Source organism: Eurosta solidaginis, chromosome 1 (genome assembly GCF_040869045.1).
Source record: "Eurosta solidaginis isolate ZX-2024a chromosome 1, ASM4086904v1, whole genome shotgun sequence".
NCBI classification, from domain to species: domain Eukaryota; kingdom Metazoa; phylum Arthropoda; class Insecta; order Diptera; family Tephritidae; genus Eurosta; species Eurosta solidaginis.
The window spans coordinates 248172153-248193570 of record NC_090319.1 but is presented as its reverse complement, the minus strand read 5'-3'; the positions used below and the strand labels follow the sequence as shown (position 1 = coordinate 248193570).

General features: G+C 41.8%; 1 protein-coding gene across 14 annotated transcripts in view; it reads right to left on the bottom strand.

The window, feature by feature from the left end:
• The window catches only part of scrib (scribble), a 696032-nt gene extending 684447 nt beyond the window's left edge, over nucleotides 1–11585 (bottom strand). For 3 of the 14 annotated variants that reach the window (XM_067760320.1, XM_067760316.1, XM_067760319.1), the window contains exons 1-2: nucleotides 10879–11579; nucleotides 3187–3701 (exon numbers count right to left, since the gene is read on the bottom strand). In XM_067760320.1, the coding sequence (XP_067616421.1) occupies nucleotides 3187–3348 (162 nt within the window). In that variant the 5' untranslated portion in view covers nucleotides 3349–3701; nucleotides 10879–11579. Of the gene's footprint in view, nucleotides 1–3186; nucleotides 3702–10569; nucleotides 10643–10878 lie in introns of those variants that run through there. The other 11 variants (XM_067760306.1, XM_067760307.1, XM_067760310.1 and 8 more) reach the window with 8 other exon arrangements.
• Nucleotides 11586–21418: the final 9833 nt, after the last annotated feature.

Sequence of the window (21418 nt, the reverse complement as noted above, 5' to 3'; positions counted from 1 at the left end):
TTGACGCAGTTTACGAGTTCTGCGCTCACGATTGAGATATCTGGCGAGCTATGACAACTTCCTACCATACGTGTGGGGGCGTCTCCGTTTATTGTGCAGAACGTCGTTTCGTCTATTTGATCCGCCAACATCTCACCCCTACTGTCCGCCCGCAAGTTTGAATGCCATAGGTCGTGATGGGCATTGAAATCGCCTAAGATAATGCGATTGTTGCCAGTGAGTAAGGCCTCGATATTAGGGCGGTATCCACTGGGGCAACAGGTGACAGGAGGGATGTAGATGTTGATGATAGGCCTTGACGTTCTAAGATATTGTCACTGCGGTCGATGCCAGGATCAAATATATGATATTGCACAGAGTGGTGTATAATAAACGCGAGGCCGCCTCCATTTCCGCTCTCGCGGTCTTTCCTGTGGACATTATAACCAGAGCAGGTCTGCAATGCAGATCTTGCTGTGAGTTTAGTCTCTTGAATCGCAGCAATGCGGATGTTGTGCCGCTTCATGAAATCGACTATCTCCGTAATCTTCCCAGTTAGTCCATTACAGTTGAACTGCAGAATTCTGAAGTGCATGAGGGGTGACGCCGCCACTCTAGGGGTAAGTGAGGGGTGACTACGCCTAGGTTGTGGAAGGCCAGGACGCAATTGCTGTTGTGGCCTTGGGACTGGGCGCCCTTGGGCAAGCATTGGGGTACCCGGATGATTTCGGTTTGCGACCTGGCAACATGGCGCGATGAAACCCGTCGAGGGGTTGCCGTCGCGGAGACCAGAACATCTAGGAAAGTGGCACCACCCAAGGCAGGAGCTGCATTGAGCGGATGTCGCAAACCTATATATTCTGTGCTGGCAGACGGTGCAAACGGAGGCAGGGACTAAGAGTCTGTTTCCCTGACCTGCACGATTGCTGCCAGAAAAGAGGGGGGGAGAAGAAGACGGGGGCAGGGGCTGATGCTCAGCATTGCTACCAGCTCTACTACGAAGGTAGTAGTTATGAGTGGTATCAGCTGTTTGAGTTGTTGGCGCCGTGGGGCGCGAGCAGCAGCGGGTACTTGTTGTGGCTTGCTGAGCAGCGAAGCTGCTGGAAGGTAGTGGGGATACGCTTAGGCGTAGGGACGCCCTTGGGCGTGAGCAGCAAGGAGCCACAAAAGATTTATAAATGTTACGTGGACGTCGGGTTTTGGGATCAATCCCAGAACCTGTCCGATGCAACCATCCCTTGCACGAGACACACTGAACAGAGTATGACCGTCCTAAAAAGATTCTTTTCTGGCAAATGCAGCAAAACCATTTCTCAGGACCGGGGTCAGGAGACGGACCCGGATTGGGTTCGATACCTTCTCGGAGTAAGAGAATATGTAGCAGTCCTGCTGCAAGGAGCTGCTGGGAGGATGACAATTTGTGGGAGGGACGAAACAAATTAAATGGGGTCACACTGAAATGACAGTCCTTGGTCGGGAAAAATCCCGAGTCGCTCTGGTACATAGAACCGACTGCCTTGGGATGCGCCCAGCACAATATCTACATATATAGTTTGCGACAAATCAACCGGCACACTACGACCGTACGTGCCCAAATTTTACGGCAGAAAATATTTAATGGCAGTCACGGTTTAGGTGCAAGACCAACTACTAAGTTGATGCAAAAAGCAATGTATGGAACAAAATGGGAAGCGACATTGGCAGTTGGGTGCGCAGTGGCCCGGCTTGTGAAAGATGTAAAATCTCGCTACACACGAAAGCGGAGCTAGAACAGTTCGCATTTCTACGAGGAAGATTCGAGCATGTTAACATGGACAAAGTAGGTCCGGTCGAGGCACTTAACCTGTCAGAAGCTTTCGACAGTCAGCCACGGCACCCTGATACAATACATAGAAGGCTCACACCTTCTCCCTTGTCTAAAAAGATGGGTTGCAAATTATCTGAATGGTCGCCAAGCTTCGGTTTAATTTAGGAACGAAATCTCAAAACCTAGGAAAATTAAACTCCCTTCCCCACCAGAAGGCGTTACAATGCCTATGCCGACGGCTGCACGATTATGTAACAGGACCTGCCTTTCAATTGATGAATTAGTTCCTAAAATAAACAGCTATCTCCTCGATCTTTCCAGTTTGCTTCTGTTTACGACGTGGGAGGAAGAGATGTTGCAAAAAATTTGCCGGCCGCTTATGAGCTACGCGTCACCAGTTTGGTTTTCTGGTCTTAAAAACGCATACTAGAAAAGGCTGCAGGCCTGCCAAAATGCTTAAATCAGAACTGCCACGTGATGTCTCCTTATGACATGCATTATCGTACCCTTGCAGAAGAAGAAAGCACACTGGCCTGAAGGTTTAATGTGGCATCAACCTAAATGTGGAATCAACCTCGACATACTAATGTATGTATTTCCCTATGGTCCACCCCTGTTGAAACATCCAGTTTCCTTAGGCTTCTGCTGGCAGACATACTGGAAAATTGAAAAATTCGAAAACAAAAATTAAATTGTTTCTGATTTATCTTTTTACACTGTACTGCTTTTTTGCGAAGGATGGCGATATTGCCCATTGCTGATTTGTCGAGCGTTTTGGAAAGGTTAGGCACTACAGGCCAATTTATTCATATACATATCTAGCAGGCGACCCCAAGTTCCTCATGGAGCTAGGGGGTGGGGACAAAATTAAGTAAAAGGTTCAAGGTGTTCATTAAAAAAAAAACGAAAAACGGGATATCACATAAGTTTTTTTTTTTTTAATTTTTTTTTTTGAAACCTGTAGCGAAACCGAAACGTGGATAATAAGTTTGGTAACATTTTACAAGGCGATCCACCACCTAATTTTTAACAAGAAATTACCAACGGTGATATCAAAAGATGCCTTCCGACCTCCGTTTTTAGAATCGGAAAGCGAATATTTGAACTTTTTTTGTCAAAAAATATAAGCAAACAATCGGTTCAAATTTTCAGGTGGTTGTTGTATTTTGCCAGGTTTGTTGTAGACACACACACTAATGCAGAAAGGTGCTCTGGGTGCATTTAGTTTTGATCGCTAAACTGGTGTTGGACCCACCAAGGGTTTTTTTTCTTTAAATCGCAGCCAAAGGCCGCCAACGCAGAAAAGTGTTCTGTGCAAAAAAAAATATGAATCGGGTCCATATTTAGGACCCTCTCAGTCTTTGTGAATTACAGTAACGGTATGTATTAATTGTTCTTACCTTAGGCAAATCACGAATATGATTCGCATCCAAGAATAACTCCTCTAATGTACGCGAATAACGTAGAATATCTTCTGGAACACTTGGTAGTGAACAATGCCGTTTGTCGACGAATTCAACTTGGCGATTACAGCCTTTGAATATTGGAATGCACTTAAACATGACGGCGATTTACGACATAAGTTGCAACAAATGCGGTTATAGAACTAAACAAAACAAAAGGCAAACACCTCAATTCATCAATCTCGATTACACTTTTTGAAATCGCACTCTTCTTATTTGAATTAATATGTATACATATATTTTTGCAGATTTTTTTTTTAAGTTTGCACTTTTTGAACGTACATATATATTTAAAAATACCGTTTTGATTACAAAATATAGTAAAGAGGAATTGCGAGGACACGGCGCATTGCAACACGTTACAAGTACTTAGACGTAGAACCAACGGTTAGATTTACGAAGATGAAACCCTTTGTGTTGAACTTTGTAGGAAAAATAGCAATATTTCGTATCTGAAAAAAAGAGAAAACTAAATATTTAACGCCTGAATTAGTAAAAACGTTGTAAGTTATAGCTTACTACAAGATTTGGGCTGGTAAATATGTAGGGTTAATAAAAAAAAAGAGTAAAATAAGTGTAAGTCTGTGATATCAATTCATGGCCGCCCTAGGGTTGGCATACATTAAGGGTACAATTGGTTTTATTCGGGTAAAAATCTAGAATAGGGATCGACTGCTAATACGCTTTCAAAAATATCGGGATAGGGGTCAAGCGACGCGTCTTGGCATCAGTATTAATAATCCGAAGGCGGAAAATAAAAATGTTAACTCGATTAAAAGAAATTAACGAAAAACCGAAAAAAGACTCTGGGTCCCTCCGAAACCGGGGCCCATAGTATTTTTGCACAGAACAGATTTCTGAGTTGGCGGTCTTCGGCCGCTCTAATATAAAATTATCCTGGTCGGTCTATCAATGGGGTGGGATCCAAATTACATCCGTGCAAAATACCTTTGTGCACAAATTTTTTTCAGTGCACAACAACATTGCAACAACCACATAAAAATTGCCAACTTCAACAGCAAATATCTCCGGACAGAGATAATATTGTTCTTTTCCACCTTCGGATTATTGTTGTCGAAGTCAATACGCGTCTTTTGACACTTATTGTTGTTGTTGTTGTTGTAGCGATAAGGACACTCCCCGAAGTCCTAGGGGAGTGTTATCGTTGTTGACGGTCCTTTGCCGGATGCAGATCCGGTACGTTCCGGTAACAAGCACCATAATAGTACTAGCACGACCATCTCGGGAACGATTTGGTATGACCACCTGAAACCTTCTAGGCCATACCGCCCTTCCACCCCCTAGATCCATCAGGAGTTCGGGGTCGCCAGAGCCTCGGCTGTTAATGGAACGCCACGGGTAGGTGAGGTTGAAAATTGGGTTGGATAAGCTATACCCCCATCGGGTTAGGGGGTTAGAATATATCCGCAGCAGGTATGCCAGTAGTAAGAGGCGACTAAAATACCAAATAGATTCAAAGGGTTGGGTAGCGCAATCCTTTCGGGTTGCCAGCGCAATATATAGCTTCTCCAAACCCAATTGTTAATCTCACCTAACCGTGGCGAATCCTGTTACATTAACAACCGAGGCCCTGGCGACCCCGAACTCCTCAAGGCCTTCGGGGAGTGTTTTTATCGTTACAACAACAACAACAACAACAGCCTATTCCTGGACCCTTAATGTATAGTCTACCCCCGTTGTTGTTGTTGTTGTTGTAGCAGTGCTTCGCCCCACCTAACAGACGCGACCGATCACAAACTGTCATCAATATCCTCTAACGGGAGTCCAAGGAAACTTGCTGTTTCAACAGGGGTGGACCATAGGGAAAGGGGTGTTAGAGGCGTTGGTTCCACATTACAATTAAAGAGATGGTTGGTGTCATGTGGGGACACATTGCAGGCGGGGCATACATTTTGTATGTCGGGGTTGATTCTGGATAGGTAAGAGTTTAACCTGTTACAGTATCCAGAACGAAGTTGAGCCAGAGTGACACGCGTTTCCCTGGGGAGTATGCGTTCCTCTTCCGCAAGTTTTGGATACTTTACTTTGAGTACTGGGTTCACCGGGCAATTCCCGGCATAAAGGTCCGACGCCTGTTTGTGGAGTTCACCAAGGACCTGCTTGTGTTTTTTCGCTTCATACGGCTGTGTTCTCAGATGCCGTATTTCCTCAAAATGCTTACGGAGATGACTCCTTAAGCCCCTAGGTGGTGCTGGCTCGTCAATCAGATGTCTGTTGGGATGCCCAGGTTTCTGGGTATTCAACAGGAACTGTTTGGTCAGCATCTCGTTTCTTTCCCTGATGGGGAGTAATCTCGCCTCATTATGTAGATGGTGTTCTGGGGACATAAGAAGACAGCCCGTGGCAATTCTGAGAGCAGTATTTTGGCAGGCCTGTAGCTTCTTCCAGTGGGTAATTTTTAGGCTTGGCGACCATATGGGTGACGCGTAGCACGTAATCGGCTGGCTAATTGCTTTGTATGTAGTCATGAGCGTTTCTTTATCTTTTCCCCAGGTACTTCCGGCAAGGGATTTGAGGATTTTGTTACGGCTCTGAATTCTCGGAACAATTGCGGCTGCGTGCTCACCAAAATGTAGATCCTGATCAAACGTCACACCCAAGATTTTGGGGTGTAGGACAGTCGGTAGCGTAGAGCCATCGACGTGGATGTTCAAAATGGTCGACATTTGGGACGTCCATGTTGTAAATAAGGTCGCGGAAGATTTAGTCGGTGATAATGCCAGGTTTCGCGAGGCGAAAAAACTGGAGAGATCAGGGAGGTAGCCGTTTATTTTATTGCATAGCTCATCGATCTGTGGGCCTGGGCCTGTGGCCATTACTGTGCAGTCATCGGCGTAGGAAACGATTGTGACTCCTTCCGGTGGTGAAGGTAGCTTAGATATGTAGAAATTAAACAAAAGTGGGGATAAGACACCACCCTGTGGCACCCCTTGTTTAATTCTCCTTGGCTTTGATGTTTCGTTTCTAAATAGCACCGATGCCTGCCGACCACCCAGATAATTTGCGGTCCACCTTTTAAGACATGGGGGAAGGGTAGACCCTTCCAGGTCTTGCAGTAACGAGCCGTGGTTGACCGTATCAAAAGCTTTTGATAGGTCTAGCGCTACGAGTACTGTTCTATGGTGGGGGTTTTGATTTAAACCGCAATTTATCTGGGTGCTAATGGCATTTAGCGCGGAGGTAGTGCTATGGAGTTTTCTGAAGCCATGCTGATGGGAGGCTAGTTGCAAATTTGCTTGGAAATAAGGGAGCAAAATGGCTTCGAGCGTCTTTGCTACTGGCGATAGGAGAGATATCGGACGATACGACTCTCCTATGTTAGCTGGTTTACCAGGCTTTAGTAGCGGGACCACCTTGGCCATTCTCCATTTCTCGGGTATGACAAAGGTGGAAAGAGACAGGTTGAAGACCTGCGCTAAATATTTGAAACCCTCTTTCCCTAGGCTTTTAAGCATCGGCATGGCTATGCCGTCTGGGCCCACTGCTTTGGATGGTTTAGCGCGACCAATGGCGTCCTCAACCTCTTTAGCGGTGATGGTGATTGGTGACGCGCTGAATTTGTGTTTATGTGCGTGTCTGTTGGCCCTCCGTCTAACTTTGTCGACCGTAGAATGCATTATATATTGTCGGCAGAAAGCGCTCGCGCATTTTTTCGCATCCGACAGCACTTTGTCGCCAAAGGCGATGGAAACTTTGTCTTTGTGCTTAGTCGGATTCGATAGGGACTTTACGGTGGACCAAAGTTTGCCCACACCGGTAGAGAGGTTACAACCTCTAAGGTGCTCCTCCCATTTCGCCCGCTTGTGTTCATCCACAAGCAATCTGATGCGTTGGTTTATATCCCTTATTTGGGGGTCGCCTGGATCAAGCTGCCTTATAAGGTCACGTTCTCTCGCTAAGTTTGCGGCCTCCGCCGGGAAGTGGGGCCGGATTTCGGGAATTCTCCCGGCGGGAATGAAATGTGCCAAGGCGGATTCAATGACCTTACGGAAGGCACGCTCCCCTTGTCGACCGTAGGATGCATTATATATTGTCGGCAGAAAGCGCTCGCGCATTTTTTCGAATCCGACAGCACCTTATCGCCAAAGGCGATGGAAACTTTGTCTTTGTGCTTAGTCGGATTCGATAGGGACTTTACGGTGGACCAAAGTTTGCCCACACCGGTAGAGAGGTTACAACCTCTAAGGTGCTCCTCCCATTTCGCCCGCTTGTGTTCATCCACAAGCAATCTGATGCGTTGGTTTATATCCCTTATTTGGGGGTCGCCTGGATCAAGCTGCCTTATAAGGTCACGTTCTCTCGCTAAGTTTGCGGCCTCCGCCGGGAAGTGGGGCCGGATTTCGGGAATTCTCCCGGCGGGAATGAAACGTGCCGAGGCGGATTCAATGACCTTGCGGAAGGCACGCTCCCCTTGGCGGGCATCAGTCGGGATAGGGAGGGCAGCAAAGAGGTTGTCTGTAAAGGATTTATATTCTCCCCACTTTCCTTTTTTAAAGTTTATGAAAGTGCGTTTTTCGGTGACGATGAAGTCGGCGGTACGCTCGAGCGAAACAAGTATAGGCAGGTGGTCGGATGCCAATGATACCATCGGCTGCCAGTTGACGCAGTTTACGAGTTCTGCGCTCACGATTGAGATATCTGGCGAACTGTGACAGCTTCCTACCATACGTGTGGGGGCGTCTCCGTTTATTGTGCAGAACGTCGTTTCTTCTATTTGATCCGCCAACATCTCGCCCCTACTGTCCGCCCGCAAATTTGAATGCCATAAATCATGATGGGCATTGAAGTCGCCTAAAATAATACGATTGTTTCCAGTGAGTAAGGCTCTAATATTAGGGTGGTATCCACCGGGGCAACAGGTGGCAGGGGGGATGTAGATGTTGATGATTTCTAGGTTTGCATCGCCTGACCGGACAGATAGGCCTTGACGTTCTAAGACGTTGTCCCTGCGGTCGATGCCAGGATCAAATATGTGATATTGCACAGAGTGGTGTATTATAAACGCGAGGCCGCCTCCATTTCCGCTCTCGCGATCATTTCTGTGGACATTATACCCAGAGCAGGTCTGCAATGCAGATCGTGCTGTGAGTTTAGTCTCTTGAATCGCAGCAATGCGGATGTTGTGCCGCTTCATGAAATTGACTATCTCCGTAATCTTCCCAGTTAGGCCATTACAGTTTAACTGCAGAATTCTGAAGTGCATGAGGGGAGACGTCGCCACTCTGGGGGTAAGTGACGGGTGACTACGCCTGGGTTGAGGAAGGCCAGGACGCAATTGCTGTTGTGGCCCTGGGACTGGGCGTCCTTGGGCAAGCATTGGGGTACCCGGATGATTTGGGTTTGCGACCTGGCAACATGGCGCGATGAAACCCGTCGAGGGGTTGCCGTCGCGGAGACCTGAACATCTAGGAAAGTGGCACCACCCGAGGCAGGAGCTGCATTGGGCGGATGTCGCAAACATATATATTCTGTGCTGGCAAACGGTGCGAACGGAGGTAGGGACTAAGAGTCTGTTTCCCTGACCTACACGATTGCTGCCGAAAAAGAGGGGGGGAGAAGACGGGGGCAGGGGCTGTTGCTCAGCATTGCTTCCGACTCTACTACGAAGATTGTAGTTATGAGTGGTAGCAGCTGTTTGAGTTGTTGGCGCCGTAAGGCGCGAGCAGCAGCGGGTACTTGTTGTGCCTTGCTGAGCAGCGGGGCTGCTGGAAGGTAATGGGGGGGGCGCTTAGACGTAGACTACGGGACGCCCTTGGGCGTGAACAGCAAGGAGCCACAAAAGATTTATAAAAGTTACGTGGACGTCGGGTTTTGGGATCAAGCCCAGAACAACCTGTCCGATGCAACCATCCCTTACACGAGACACACTGAACAGAGTATGACCGTCCTAAAAAGATTCTTTTCCGGCAGATGCAGCAAAACCATTTCTCAGGACCGAGGTCAGGAGACGGACCCGGATTGGATTCGATACCTTCCCGGAGCAAGAGAATATGGAGCAGTCCTGCTGCAAGGAGCTGCTGGGAGGATGACAATTTGTGGGAGGGACGAAACAAATTAAATGGGGTTACACTGAAATGACAGTCCTTGGTCGGGAAAAATCCCGAGTCGCTCCGGTACATAGAACCGACTGCCTTGGGAAGCGAGTCGGTCTACCCCCGTCCTTTCTGTTGTTGTTGTTGTTATTGTTGTAGTGATTAGGTTACTCCCCGAAGGCTTTGGGGAGTGTTATCGATGTGATGGTGCTTTGTCGGATACAGATCCGATACGCTCCGGTAACACAGCACCATTAAGGTGCTGGCCCGACCATCTCAGGAACGATTTATATGGCCACATTAAACCTTCAGGCCATCCCTCCCTCCCCACCTCCAAGTTCCATGAGGAGCTTGGGGTCGCCAGAGCCTCGTCTGTTAGTGAAACGGGATTCGCCGCTCGAAGGTGAGGTTGACAATTGGGTTGGAGAAGCTATATATTGCGCTACACAACCCCTTGAATCCCTTTCTAGATATATTTCTTATTTTCATATAAGGTTTTCGACACGAAATCTTAAGTAAGTTTCTGACGATTGGCAATAAGAGAAATTGTATTATACAAGGGATTGATTACCGCAACACAAAGCTTTATAGATTCAGAGCTTCCGCAGCCCAATGGTCAACCTGACACACGCGACGGCAATCCTTTTCCATATATTAATGTATCATAAACCTATTTAGCAGGCGAAGCTATGAGGTGGGGCGGGATGGCCTAGAAGGTTTAATGTGGTCATATAAATTGTTCCCGATATGGTCGGGCAAGTACTTAAATGGTGCTTGTTACCAGAACGTACCGGATCCATATCCGGCAAAGGACCAACAACATCGAAACACTCCCTAAAACCTTCGGGGAGTGTCTTTATTATTAATACAACAACAACAGATACTGTATTCCTTTTTTTTCAGAGGGCTACTTTAATATAAAACGTTTGAGCACATCGACATCCATTTGTTGCTTCAGCTGTTTCATCTGATAGAACATTTAGTAGTTGTTCCAAAACAAAGGTGAGAAAATGAAATCGTACTCGCACAAGTAGAAAAGATGAAGCAATAACTAATAACAATGGAAGAAGATACGATAAAATAGACACGAATACAATGAAAGTTAAGGCAGTGGGAGCGTAAAACATTAAAGGTTGCAAATATCCACATTAACTCGGCTCTGAATATAGACACACTGTGAGTATTTGTTGGCACATACAAACATAACCATACACATCTGCATGCATCCGTAGATACATACGAACATATGTGCGTACATGATGCTCACCTAAACTAGTTTTCCAGCAAGATAGGTTGTACATTAATCTATTATGCGTAAAACTTTAAAATACACTACTTCTACGAGCGTACAATTTGGTGCGCGACACACCCTAATTGTTCAGAACATGACGCATTAAATAATTCTAATAAGTTGACCGTATATTTTAGTAGAGGAACGCCGATGCATATCAATAATGAGTACATAATTCATCGGGAATGACTTAAGCTATGCATAATTGTGGCTATCAGGTATGGTAACTAAATGGAGTAGAATCTTTAATGATAATATATTTATGAAAGTATTGAAATTACTCACCATAACATGCCACGGAACACACGGATATACCAGCTTTGTTTCCACGTTACCACTATTTATTTTGATGGGAGCAGAAGACGCACAATCGCCAAGTACTACTCCACGGCAGCAAGTTAGCAACAACACCTTTATACACTTAACCAGTTTCTAATTATTTTATTTTTCTTCCTTTTTATTATCTTTTACACTTTTTCGTTTTCGCTGTTGCCGTCACTTTAGCCACCACCTATTTTGAATTTCTGTAAGGTAGATATGAACTTTCTGAAATATCAATCTTCATTCTTTTTGCAAAAGCAAAACTTAACTTTTCATATAATGCTATCTTAATAGAAAAATGTACAAGTAAATTTCAAATTACTGCAAAATAACACAAAACGGAAGCGCACGGTTACAATTTTTTTCATTTCTTATGACAGCATAAAGTTACAACAAAAACATTCACCCGAACGACATGCGAAACAGAACTCAACTAGCAAAGACAAAAGTTAGACAGACGTAAATCCATAGCCATGATTTCCATGGCGCAACGATACAAGGTGTCAGCATGAAACAGGTGATTATACGTTTTTTTATTTGATTTGATACATCAACATCAGGCGCAGTACGATTTTGACATTTGTCCATCGAATTTACAAAAATAAAGTACATGGAATTTTTGTTTATGTTCGACGAAATATGAAACATTAGTTTTGGTATCTAGGAGGATTTCTCTACCAACTTTTATTTGTATTTATTATCTAAGTGCGGTTCACTAATGACATTTGACCTAAATCAATCATTACCTACTTTGTTTTCATCTTAAATAACACATTTTTCTTACCTATGTATGTACAAGACATCTGTTAGGTTATTTTTCGATTTCTCTTTAGGGCATTTTTCGTTAAATCTTAACACGGATTGCTGTTGGCAGCGTTCACTAGTGGCCGAGATATGTGAATGCGCCACACGGAGCCCCGCAATTTCGTCAACGTGTTGACGGACAGCGCTTTCAGATTACAACACGTTCCTGACGTGAATAGCGTTGTTTACTATATAGTTTGGAAGCTTAAATAGAGCTTATGTTTCGAATAGAGTGGAAGGCAGTGGACTAGGCAGTCAAATGTCATATAATGAAGGAATTGATGTTTGGAGTTTTTTCAAAATTTGCCCGAAATCCTGAATCACAAAAGGGAGTGAAGTTAACTACGAAAATGAAAAAATGTAGTAGGTTTTGCTCCTTTTTTAGCAGGAGATTTTCATTTTAAAAATGTAATATACAAACCAATGTTCATTCCATTACTATTTTATTTATTTATTTATTTATTTATTTATTCAGTCTATAAAGATACAGGTCTTACAGACTGCCAATAATGGTAGATACAAAAAATATTAACACAAAGATAACAAAATATACATGTAAATATATAGTTTACAAAAAGATAATAAGTTCTTATAACAAACAATTTAAAAGCAATTAAATAGCTGACTTTAAAATATTTATAAAAGCGTCCCTACCCATAGAAAAATCAAGCTCAATAGAAGATGAAATCTTATTGAATTCGTTCAGGGCACGTGCAATTGGCGCATTCCTTCCATAATTGGTTCTAATATTGATACCATAAAACGGGCAAACATTACGAAGATCCCTCCTTGGAACATTAAAATTAATTTCCACAAGAAGGTCAGCGCAGTCTACATCTCCGTGGATAATGCCAAACAAGAAAGTCAAGGAGAGAATATATCTCCTGGCTTCCAGGGATTTAAGATTCAAAAGAAGTAAACGAGCAGTATATGGAGGAAGAGGGTATGTAAACTTTAATGACCGTAAAGCATACTTAAGAAAAACTTTTTGAACTCGCTCAAGCCTGTTGATTGAGAATTGTTGGAAAGGTCTCCAAATGATGGTAGCATACTCAAGATGAGAACGCACGAATGAGGAGTAGAGTACTTTTAAAGTATACGGGTCAGAAAACTCCGAACTATTACGCCGAATGAAGCCTAGCATAGCATAGGCCTTGGCAACGATGCAATCAATATGGTTCACGAACATAAATTTTGTATCAAATACAACCCCAAGATCTTTGATTTTTTCAACAGTCTGCAACGTACTGTTAGCGATACTAAACGAACTGTTGAGATTTGAACGAGATTTTGAGTAGGTTACGTGGAAGCATTTATTTATATTTAATGAAAGATGAGATCGAATGCACCATGAGTAAAGTTTATCAATATCAGCTTGAAGATTAATCATATCGTTTGCGGAATTTACAACAGAGTAAACTTTGAGATCATCGGCGTACAACAGAAATCTAGCGTAAGAGAAGCATGAGCTAATGTCATTGATGAATAAGATAAAAAGCAATGGTCCCAAAATACTACCCTGCGGGACGCCCGATGTCGCCAAAAAGGGATCTGATGATACCCCATCAATAGAGACGGCACACCATCTATTACTTAGATATGATTTTAGCCACTGCAAAAAGGTTGAATGAAAGCCAAGGCAATACAGCTTGTGAATTAGAACATCATGCGATACCTTATCAAAAGCTTTGGAAAAGTCGGTATAAATACAGTCGACCTGAAGACCAGATGAAAAGGCAGAGATACAATATTCACTGAACACCACAAGATTGGAAACGGTAGAGCGACCAGAAACAAACCCATGCTGTCTCGGACAGATCAAGTGTTTCACTGAAAAATAAATCTTTTCCTTGACAACGCACTCAAATAGCTTAGAAACGGTGGAAAGCTTTGAAATTGGCCTGTAATTGCAGACATCAATCTTTTTGCCAGATTTATAAATAGGAGTTATCGAGGCGAATTTCCAAGCATCAATAAACTCACCAAAGCTAAGTGATAAATTGAACATGATCTCTAACGGGACAACTAGGGAAGTGCATCCTTTTAGCAAGGCAGCCGAGAGACCATCAATGTCAGCTTTAGTAGAGTTGCACAGTTTCGAGATGCCACTGAAGATACCTTCAGATGAAATTGACATTGAACCAAAATTTAGGGATGAATAAATTTCAGACGAGAAGTCAGACGAGGGACTAGCATCAAAATTGGAACTAAAAAAATCAGCAAACGCGTTAGCCACATTGTGGGGAGTGTTAGCAGGTCTGTCATTTTAGAAGACGGTGGCAGGCACCGAGGAGCGAGATTTTTTCGACTTAACGTAATTCCAGAATGCTTTCGGGTTAGACTTTATATTCGTCTCAAAGCTTGCAATGTAGTTTCTGTAAAGAAACTTCTCTAGACAGTTGAAATCCTTCACATAATGTTTATATTTGGTAAGAAATAACGGGTTTTTGGTTCTTTTAAACTTTTTGAAGAACTTGTTTCTTAAATTCTTCAACTTTTTTAACCTTGTTGTGTACCATGGCAACCTATATGGTTTCCTTTTCGCAACTGGTACATGCCTCGTACACAGATCAAAGAGAGTCAACTTAAATATTTCAAAGCAATGACCAACATCAGAGATGGAAAGCAAATTGGCCCAGTCTATTTCAGCTAGATCCTGATCGAGTCTAGAAAAATCACACTTCGAAAAGTTAAATGAAAAATCATCAATTAAAGAGCGAGCTCCAAACTCATAAAATTCGAGTTTAAGAATTAGAGCAGAATGGTGCATATCCGTCGGAGCGAATGGCGCATGGCACTCAGAAAGATTAGAATTTATGTCATTACTAATAAAAATTAGATCTAATATTCTATCGAGCCTGTTTTTGAAACTATTGATTTGATGCAAATTTAGACTTAAGATATTATCTATAACGTATGACTCAAAAGACTTAGTAATATTATTAGGTAATAGGCCTGACGCAGAGTAACTATGAGACCAAGAAATATCACAAAGGTTAAAATCCCCTAAAACACATAAGTGATTATCTCCTAATTTACTTAAAACTAGGGACGATATATTGTTAACATGAGCTTTGTAAATTTCTTCCAAGCTGTTCGGCGGTATGTATGATGCAACCAGATATAGAGATGCAGACTGTGGAGAACCACGGACATTGATGCAGATCTGGTCAAGGATGGTATCAGAATTATCTAACATAATAAGGGAGGCATTATACTTGCGTTGGACAGCAATTAGTACGCCACCCCCTCTTGAACGCCCAGTTTAATACAATCCCTGTCCTTACGAAAAACGACGAATAGCTTGGGATCGAAGAACTCAGCGTCGAAGAAATCCGAAGTAAGCCAGGATTCAACAATGACAAAAATATCGTACTCCAATTGGCAACTAAATGCTCTCAAAATGTGCGATTTAGTCCTGATACCAGAAGCATTTTGGAAATACACCTTAAGCTGTTTGTTAATTATGTTCTCATTACTGCTGGAAGCTAGGTGAACTGGAGTTGCTTTTCCACTTGAGGAAAAAAACGGAAAGGGCGAACATTCACACCAGCAGGCCACAAGTCTGGCGATAAAATTTTCTCATAAACAGCATTAGTAACGCCAAGCTTAAAGTTGACTTTGGTTATTGAGTCAACAGGTGTATTTTTCTTAACGAGCCCTTTGCATGAAAAATTAGATCGATCAGCCTTCAGATGCCTTACCAGGTAGCTAATTATATCATTAGAAGAAACTGACGGCTGAAATGACGATAGGTGAAACCAAATCATTCCAACAGGAGATTTTCATTTTAAAAATGTAATATATAAACCATTGTTCCTTCTATTACCCATTTTATCTATGGAGCTTCACGTGCACTTTATAAAAACGTGCTTTTTATTTTTACGAACTTATTCCTCAATGAAAATAAATGAAACACGTATTAATGTAAGCATTAATCATGTTTCTTACTTCTTAAATGTTCTTAAATATTATAAATGTGTTAAAAGTAGCAGGACTAAAATAATATTGACAAATCTGATATGTCAAACTAATTTTATATAATAAAAATGATTTCATAAATTGGACGCATTTTATACATATGCATTATATTTTAAATTTTCTTTAACTATTCGTTTTTTGCTGACTAAATTTTGATTATGCATAACTTTCTTCGGCTATATAAGTTAACAATTCCAGGGGCCGTTTTCATCATCTTCGGTGAACGCTAACAAATACTTTTGCCGTCTTTCAGTGAGTTTTACAGCTCCGGCTCACGCTCAATTCTCACGGGATTGCTCTGGATCATTGAGAGACTTGAGAAGCAGATGTCGTGAAATTTTCGCACACGTGAAATGTTATAGGCAGATGTCGCCGCTGTTTTTAATTTAACTCATACGGCGAAAGGCTAAGCAGCGACATCTATTTTTGAAAAAGTAGGTATATTAAAGGCCGCGTTGCCAACCTAAAAAGAAGTAATTAACAAATTATCTGGCTCACAAATTGAACCAGACTTCTATCTGGATTTATCTGGCTAAAATCGTTGTTGTTGCATTTACATGCAAAATTATTTATCTGGCTCAGGATTTTGCCACCGGATGATAGCTTTTATTTGAAGGAAATCGTTCAGTGATTCGTCAAATAAGGGTTACTTTGAAATAACGGACGTTAAAATTTTATAACATGAAGATAGATAGAAAATTTATTGGGGATGCACTGCGATCGTTGATCTATTGTGCTCTCATCAGATTGCGTCGCGTTCCAGGAGGATATGTTCCACCGTCTCTCCTGATCGATCACGAAATCGACATGAATACAAAATTATGTTTTTTATTTAGTTGAACGGCGATAGAAAATCGGTTTTTTTTTCTAAAATGCAAGAAACTTCAAGAAGAACGTAAGTTTTTAGTTATTTGTGTGTTGCTTTGACGTTGCGTTGCTTATAGATTGAAGCAAATAAAGCACGTGTGTTCAAAGTCAGATGTAGACGCAACGCAAATGCCAAAACGACGCAAAAGTCACCTTAAGCGAATTTGCTTTAGGTGTTATTTATCAATATTAATTAAAAATATTAGATCTCTTAAAAAGTTGAACTTAGGCAAGGCACACAAGAGACGTAGCTCCGTAGACGCCTGCAAAATACGGCATGCAGCTAAGATCTCTCTACACCTCAAGATTGCTTATGCTGTGCCTAATACGCGTCTATGAAGCTATGCCTGGTGTCCATCTTCTCTTAGATTATATTTCAAGGATATTTTTTTAGCTTTAAACTTTGTTCATAATATTCATTCATGTACATGTCTACTACTATGGCAGTCGCTTGCATACTACTATTTCATTATTTAAAAAAAAATTAAGTTCGGAAAAATGCAACCTTATCACGTGCATTCTCAAACACGGTTGCCACACCATGTTGTCATTTGGGACCAAAATATATCGAAAAAAGACCATAGCTCAAAAAAAAGGACCAAATTTTAATTTTATTTTATTGGTATACAAACAATTCCGCAAGTTACTAGAGTATCGTATTTGTTGTAAAAAGCGAAAATTGTAGGATGTTTCAGGGGTGTCCTATATAAAATTTTAATAAAGGAGACACTTGGCTTTAGTTCAAACTGCACAAACAAAAATAAAGTGTACCTTTAAGTATCACATTTTCAAATTTTTAGGATAAGACTTTCTAACGTTGTGAACTTAGTTTTGCTTGATTGCAATGAAATAAAATCTATAGCGCAGTTAGGTTTTAGTATGGAACGGTTAAAAAATTTGCGTTGTGGCAAACTCAATGAATCGTAAATGAAACTAAGCAATTGTGTTAATGCTATTTTTATACTCAGTTGAGCAGAGCTCACAGAGTATATTAAGTTTGATTGGATAACGGTTGGTTGTACATATATAAAGGAATCGAGATAGATATAGACTTCCATATATCAAAATAATCAGGAACGAAAAAAAATTTGATTGAGCCATGTCCGTCCGTCCGTCCGTCCGTCCGTCCGTCCGTTAACACGATAACTTGAGTAAATTTTGAGGTATCTTGATGAAATTTGGTATGCAGGTTCCTGAGCACTCATCTCAGATCGCTATTTAAAATGAACGATATCGGACTATAACCACGCCCACTTTTTCGATATCGAAAATTTCGAAAAACCGAAAAAGTGCGATAATTCATTACAAAAGACAGATAAAGCGACGAAACTTGGTAGATGGGTTGACGTTATGACGCAGAATAGAAAATTAGTAATATTTTGGACAATGGGCGTGGCACCGCCCACTTTTACAAGAAGGTAATTTAAAAGTTTTGCAAGCTGTAATTTGGCAGTCGTTGAAGATATCATTATGAAATTTGGCAGGAACGTTACTACTATTACTCTATATGTGCTAAATAAAAATTAGCAAAATTGGATGAAGAACACGCCCACTTTTTAAAAAAAAATTTTTTTTAATTCAAATTTTAACAAAAAATTTAATATCTTTACTGTATATAAGTAAATTAAGTCAAAATTCAACTCCAGTAATAATATGATGCAACAAAATACAAAAATAAAAGAAAATTTCAAAATGGGCGTGGCTCCGCCCATTTTCATTTAGTTTGTCTAGAATACTTTTATTGCCATAAGTCGAACAAAAATTTACCAATCCTTCTCAAATTTGGTAGGAGCATAGATTCTATGACGGTAACTGTTCTCTGTGAAAATGGGCGAAATCGGTGGAAGCCACGCCCAGTTTTTATACACAGTCCATCGTCTGTCCTTCCGCTCGGCCGTTAACACAATAACTTGAGCAAAATCCGATATATCTTTACTAAACTTAGCTCACGTACTTACCTGAACTCACTTTTTCTTGGTATAGAAAATGGGCGAAATCTGACCATAACCACGCCCACTTTATCGATATCGAAAATTACGAAAAATGAAAAAAATGCCATAATTCTATACCAAATACGAAAAAAGGGATGAAACATGGTAACTGGATTGGTTTGTTGACGCAAAATATAATTTTGGAAAAACTTTGTAAAATGGGTGTGACACCTACCATATTAAGTAGAAGAAAATGAAAAAGTTCTACAAGGCGAAATCAACAGCCCTTGGAATCTTGGCAGGAATACTGTTAGTGGTATTGCATATATAAATAAATTAGCAGTACCCGACAGATGATTTTCTGGATCACCTGGTCCACATTTTGGTCGATATCGCGAGAACGCCTTCACATATACATCTAATACCTTTAATTTGATATCCATATCGTACAAAAACATACCAGAGTCACCCCTGTCCCACCCTAATGGCGATATCTCGAAAAGGCGTCCACCTATAGACCTAATGCCCACTCCCTATTAAAATGCTCAGTAACACCTTTCGTTTGATACCCATATCGTACAAACATTCTAGAGTCACCCCTGGCCCACCCTAATGGCGATATCTCGAAAAGGCGTCCACCCATAGACCTAGTGTCCACTCCCTCTTAAAATGCTCAGTAACACCTTTCGTTTGATACACATATCGTACAAACATTCTAGAGTCACCCCTGTCCCACCCTAATGGCGATATCTCGAAAAGGCGTCCACCTATAGACCTAATGCCCACTCCCTCTTAAAATGCTCAGTAACACCTTTCGTTTGATACCCATATCGTACAAACATTCTAGAGTCACACCTGGCCCACCCTAATGGATTACTCCCTTTTAAAATACTCATTACCACCTTTCATTTGATACCCATATCGTACAAACACATTCTAGAGTCACCCTGGCCCACCCTAATGGCGATATCTCGAAAAGGCGTCCACCTATAGACCTAATGCCCACTCCCTCTTAAAATGCTCAGTAACACCTTTCGTTTGATACCCATACCGTACAAACATTCTAGAGTCACCCTTGGTCCACCTTTATGGCGATATCTCGAAAAGGCGTCCACCTATAGAACTAAGGATTACTTCCTTTTAAAATACTCATTACCACCTTTCATTTGATACCCATATCGTACAAACACATTCTAGAGTCACCCTGGCCCACCCTAATGGCGATATCTCGAAAAGGCGTCCACCTATAGACCTAATGCCCACTCCCTCTTAAAATGCTCAGTAACACCTTTCGTTTGATACCCATATCGTACAAACATTCTAGAGTCACCCTTGGTCCACCTTTATGGCGATATCTCGAAAAGGCGTCCACCTATAGAACTAAGGATTACTCCCTTTTAAAATACTCCTTACCACCTTTCATTTGATACCCATATCGTTCAAACACATTCTAGAGTCACCCCTGGCCCACCCTAATGGCGATATCTCGAAAAGGCGTCCACCTATAGACCTAATGCCCACTCCCTCTTAAAATGCTCAGTAACACCTTTCGTTTGATACCCATATCGTACAGACATTCTAGAGTCACCCCTGGCCCACCCTAATGGCGATATCTCGAAAGGGCGTCCACCTATAGACCTAATGCCCACTCCCTCTTAGAATGCTCAGTAACACCTTTCGTTTGATGCACATATCGTACAAACACATTCTAGAGTCACCCCTGGCCCACCCTAATGACGATATCTCGAAAAGGCGTCCACCTATAGACCCCATGCCCACTCCCTCTTAAAATGCTCAGTAACACCTTTCGTTTGATACCCATACCGTACAAACATTCTAGAGTCACCCCTGGCCCACCCTAATGGCGATATCTCGAAAAGGCGTCCACCTATAGACCTAATGCCCACTCCCTCTTAAAATGCTCAGTAACACCTTTAATTTGATTCCCATATCGTACAAACACATTCTAGAGACACCCCTGGTCCACCTTTATGGCGATATCTTGAAACGGCGTCCACCTATGGAACTAAGGATCACTCCTTTTCAAAATACTCATTAACAGCTTTCATTTGATACCCATATCGTACAAACATATTCTAGAGTCACCCCTGGTCCACCTTTATGGCGATTTCTCGAAAAGGCGTTCACCTATAGAACTAAAGCCCATTCCCTTTTAAAATACTCATTACCACCCTTCATTTGATACCCATATCGTACAAACACATTATAGAATCACCCCTGGTCCACCTTAATGGGGACATCTCGAAAAGGCGTCCACCGATAGACCTAAGGCCCACTCCCTCTTAAAATGCTCAGTAACACCTTTCATTTGATACCCATATCGTACAAACAAATTCTAGAGTCAGCCCTGGTCCACCTTTATGGCGATATCCCTAAATGGCGTTCATCCATAGAACTATGGCCTACTCTCTCTTAAAATACTCTTTAATACCTTTCATTTGATACACATGTTATACAACCACATTCCAGGGTTACCCCAGATTGATTTTCCTTATTTTGTCTCCATAGCTCTCAACTGAGTATGTTATGTTCGGTTACACCCGAACTTAGCCTTCCTTACTTGTTATAGATGCTTTCATTTTCACTCACAGTTTAAACTTCATACCAGAGCCTAGATTCAGTAAGTGTTAGTTTTGAACTCAGACTAAAAGATGAAGCGTCTTAAAAGTTTCAACTGTGTAATAACTGAATACCGATCGAAATATCTAACCACTAAAACAAGTTTTTTTTTCTGATAAGTCCGTTGTTTCATCAAAAGTTAATGACAATGTGTTTGCCCGAACATTCAACACTTCCCTTTTTAATGCCTTGCCTAAATTATCTACCGGGTGAAATGTCATTGTTCTGCTACATTTTATAGATAGAGCAATTTTCGTTGTAAGAATTCCATTGAAGTGTAA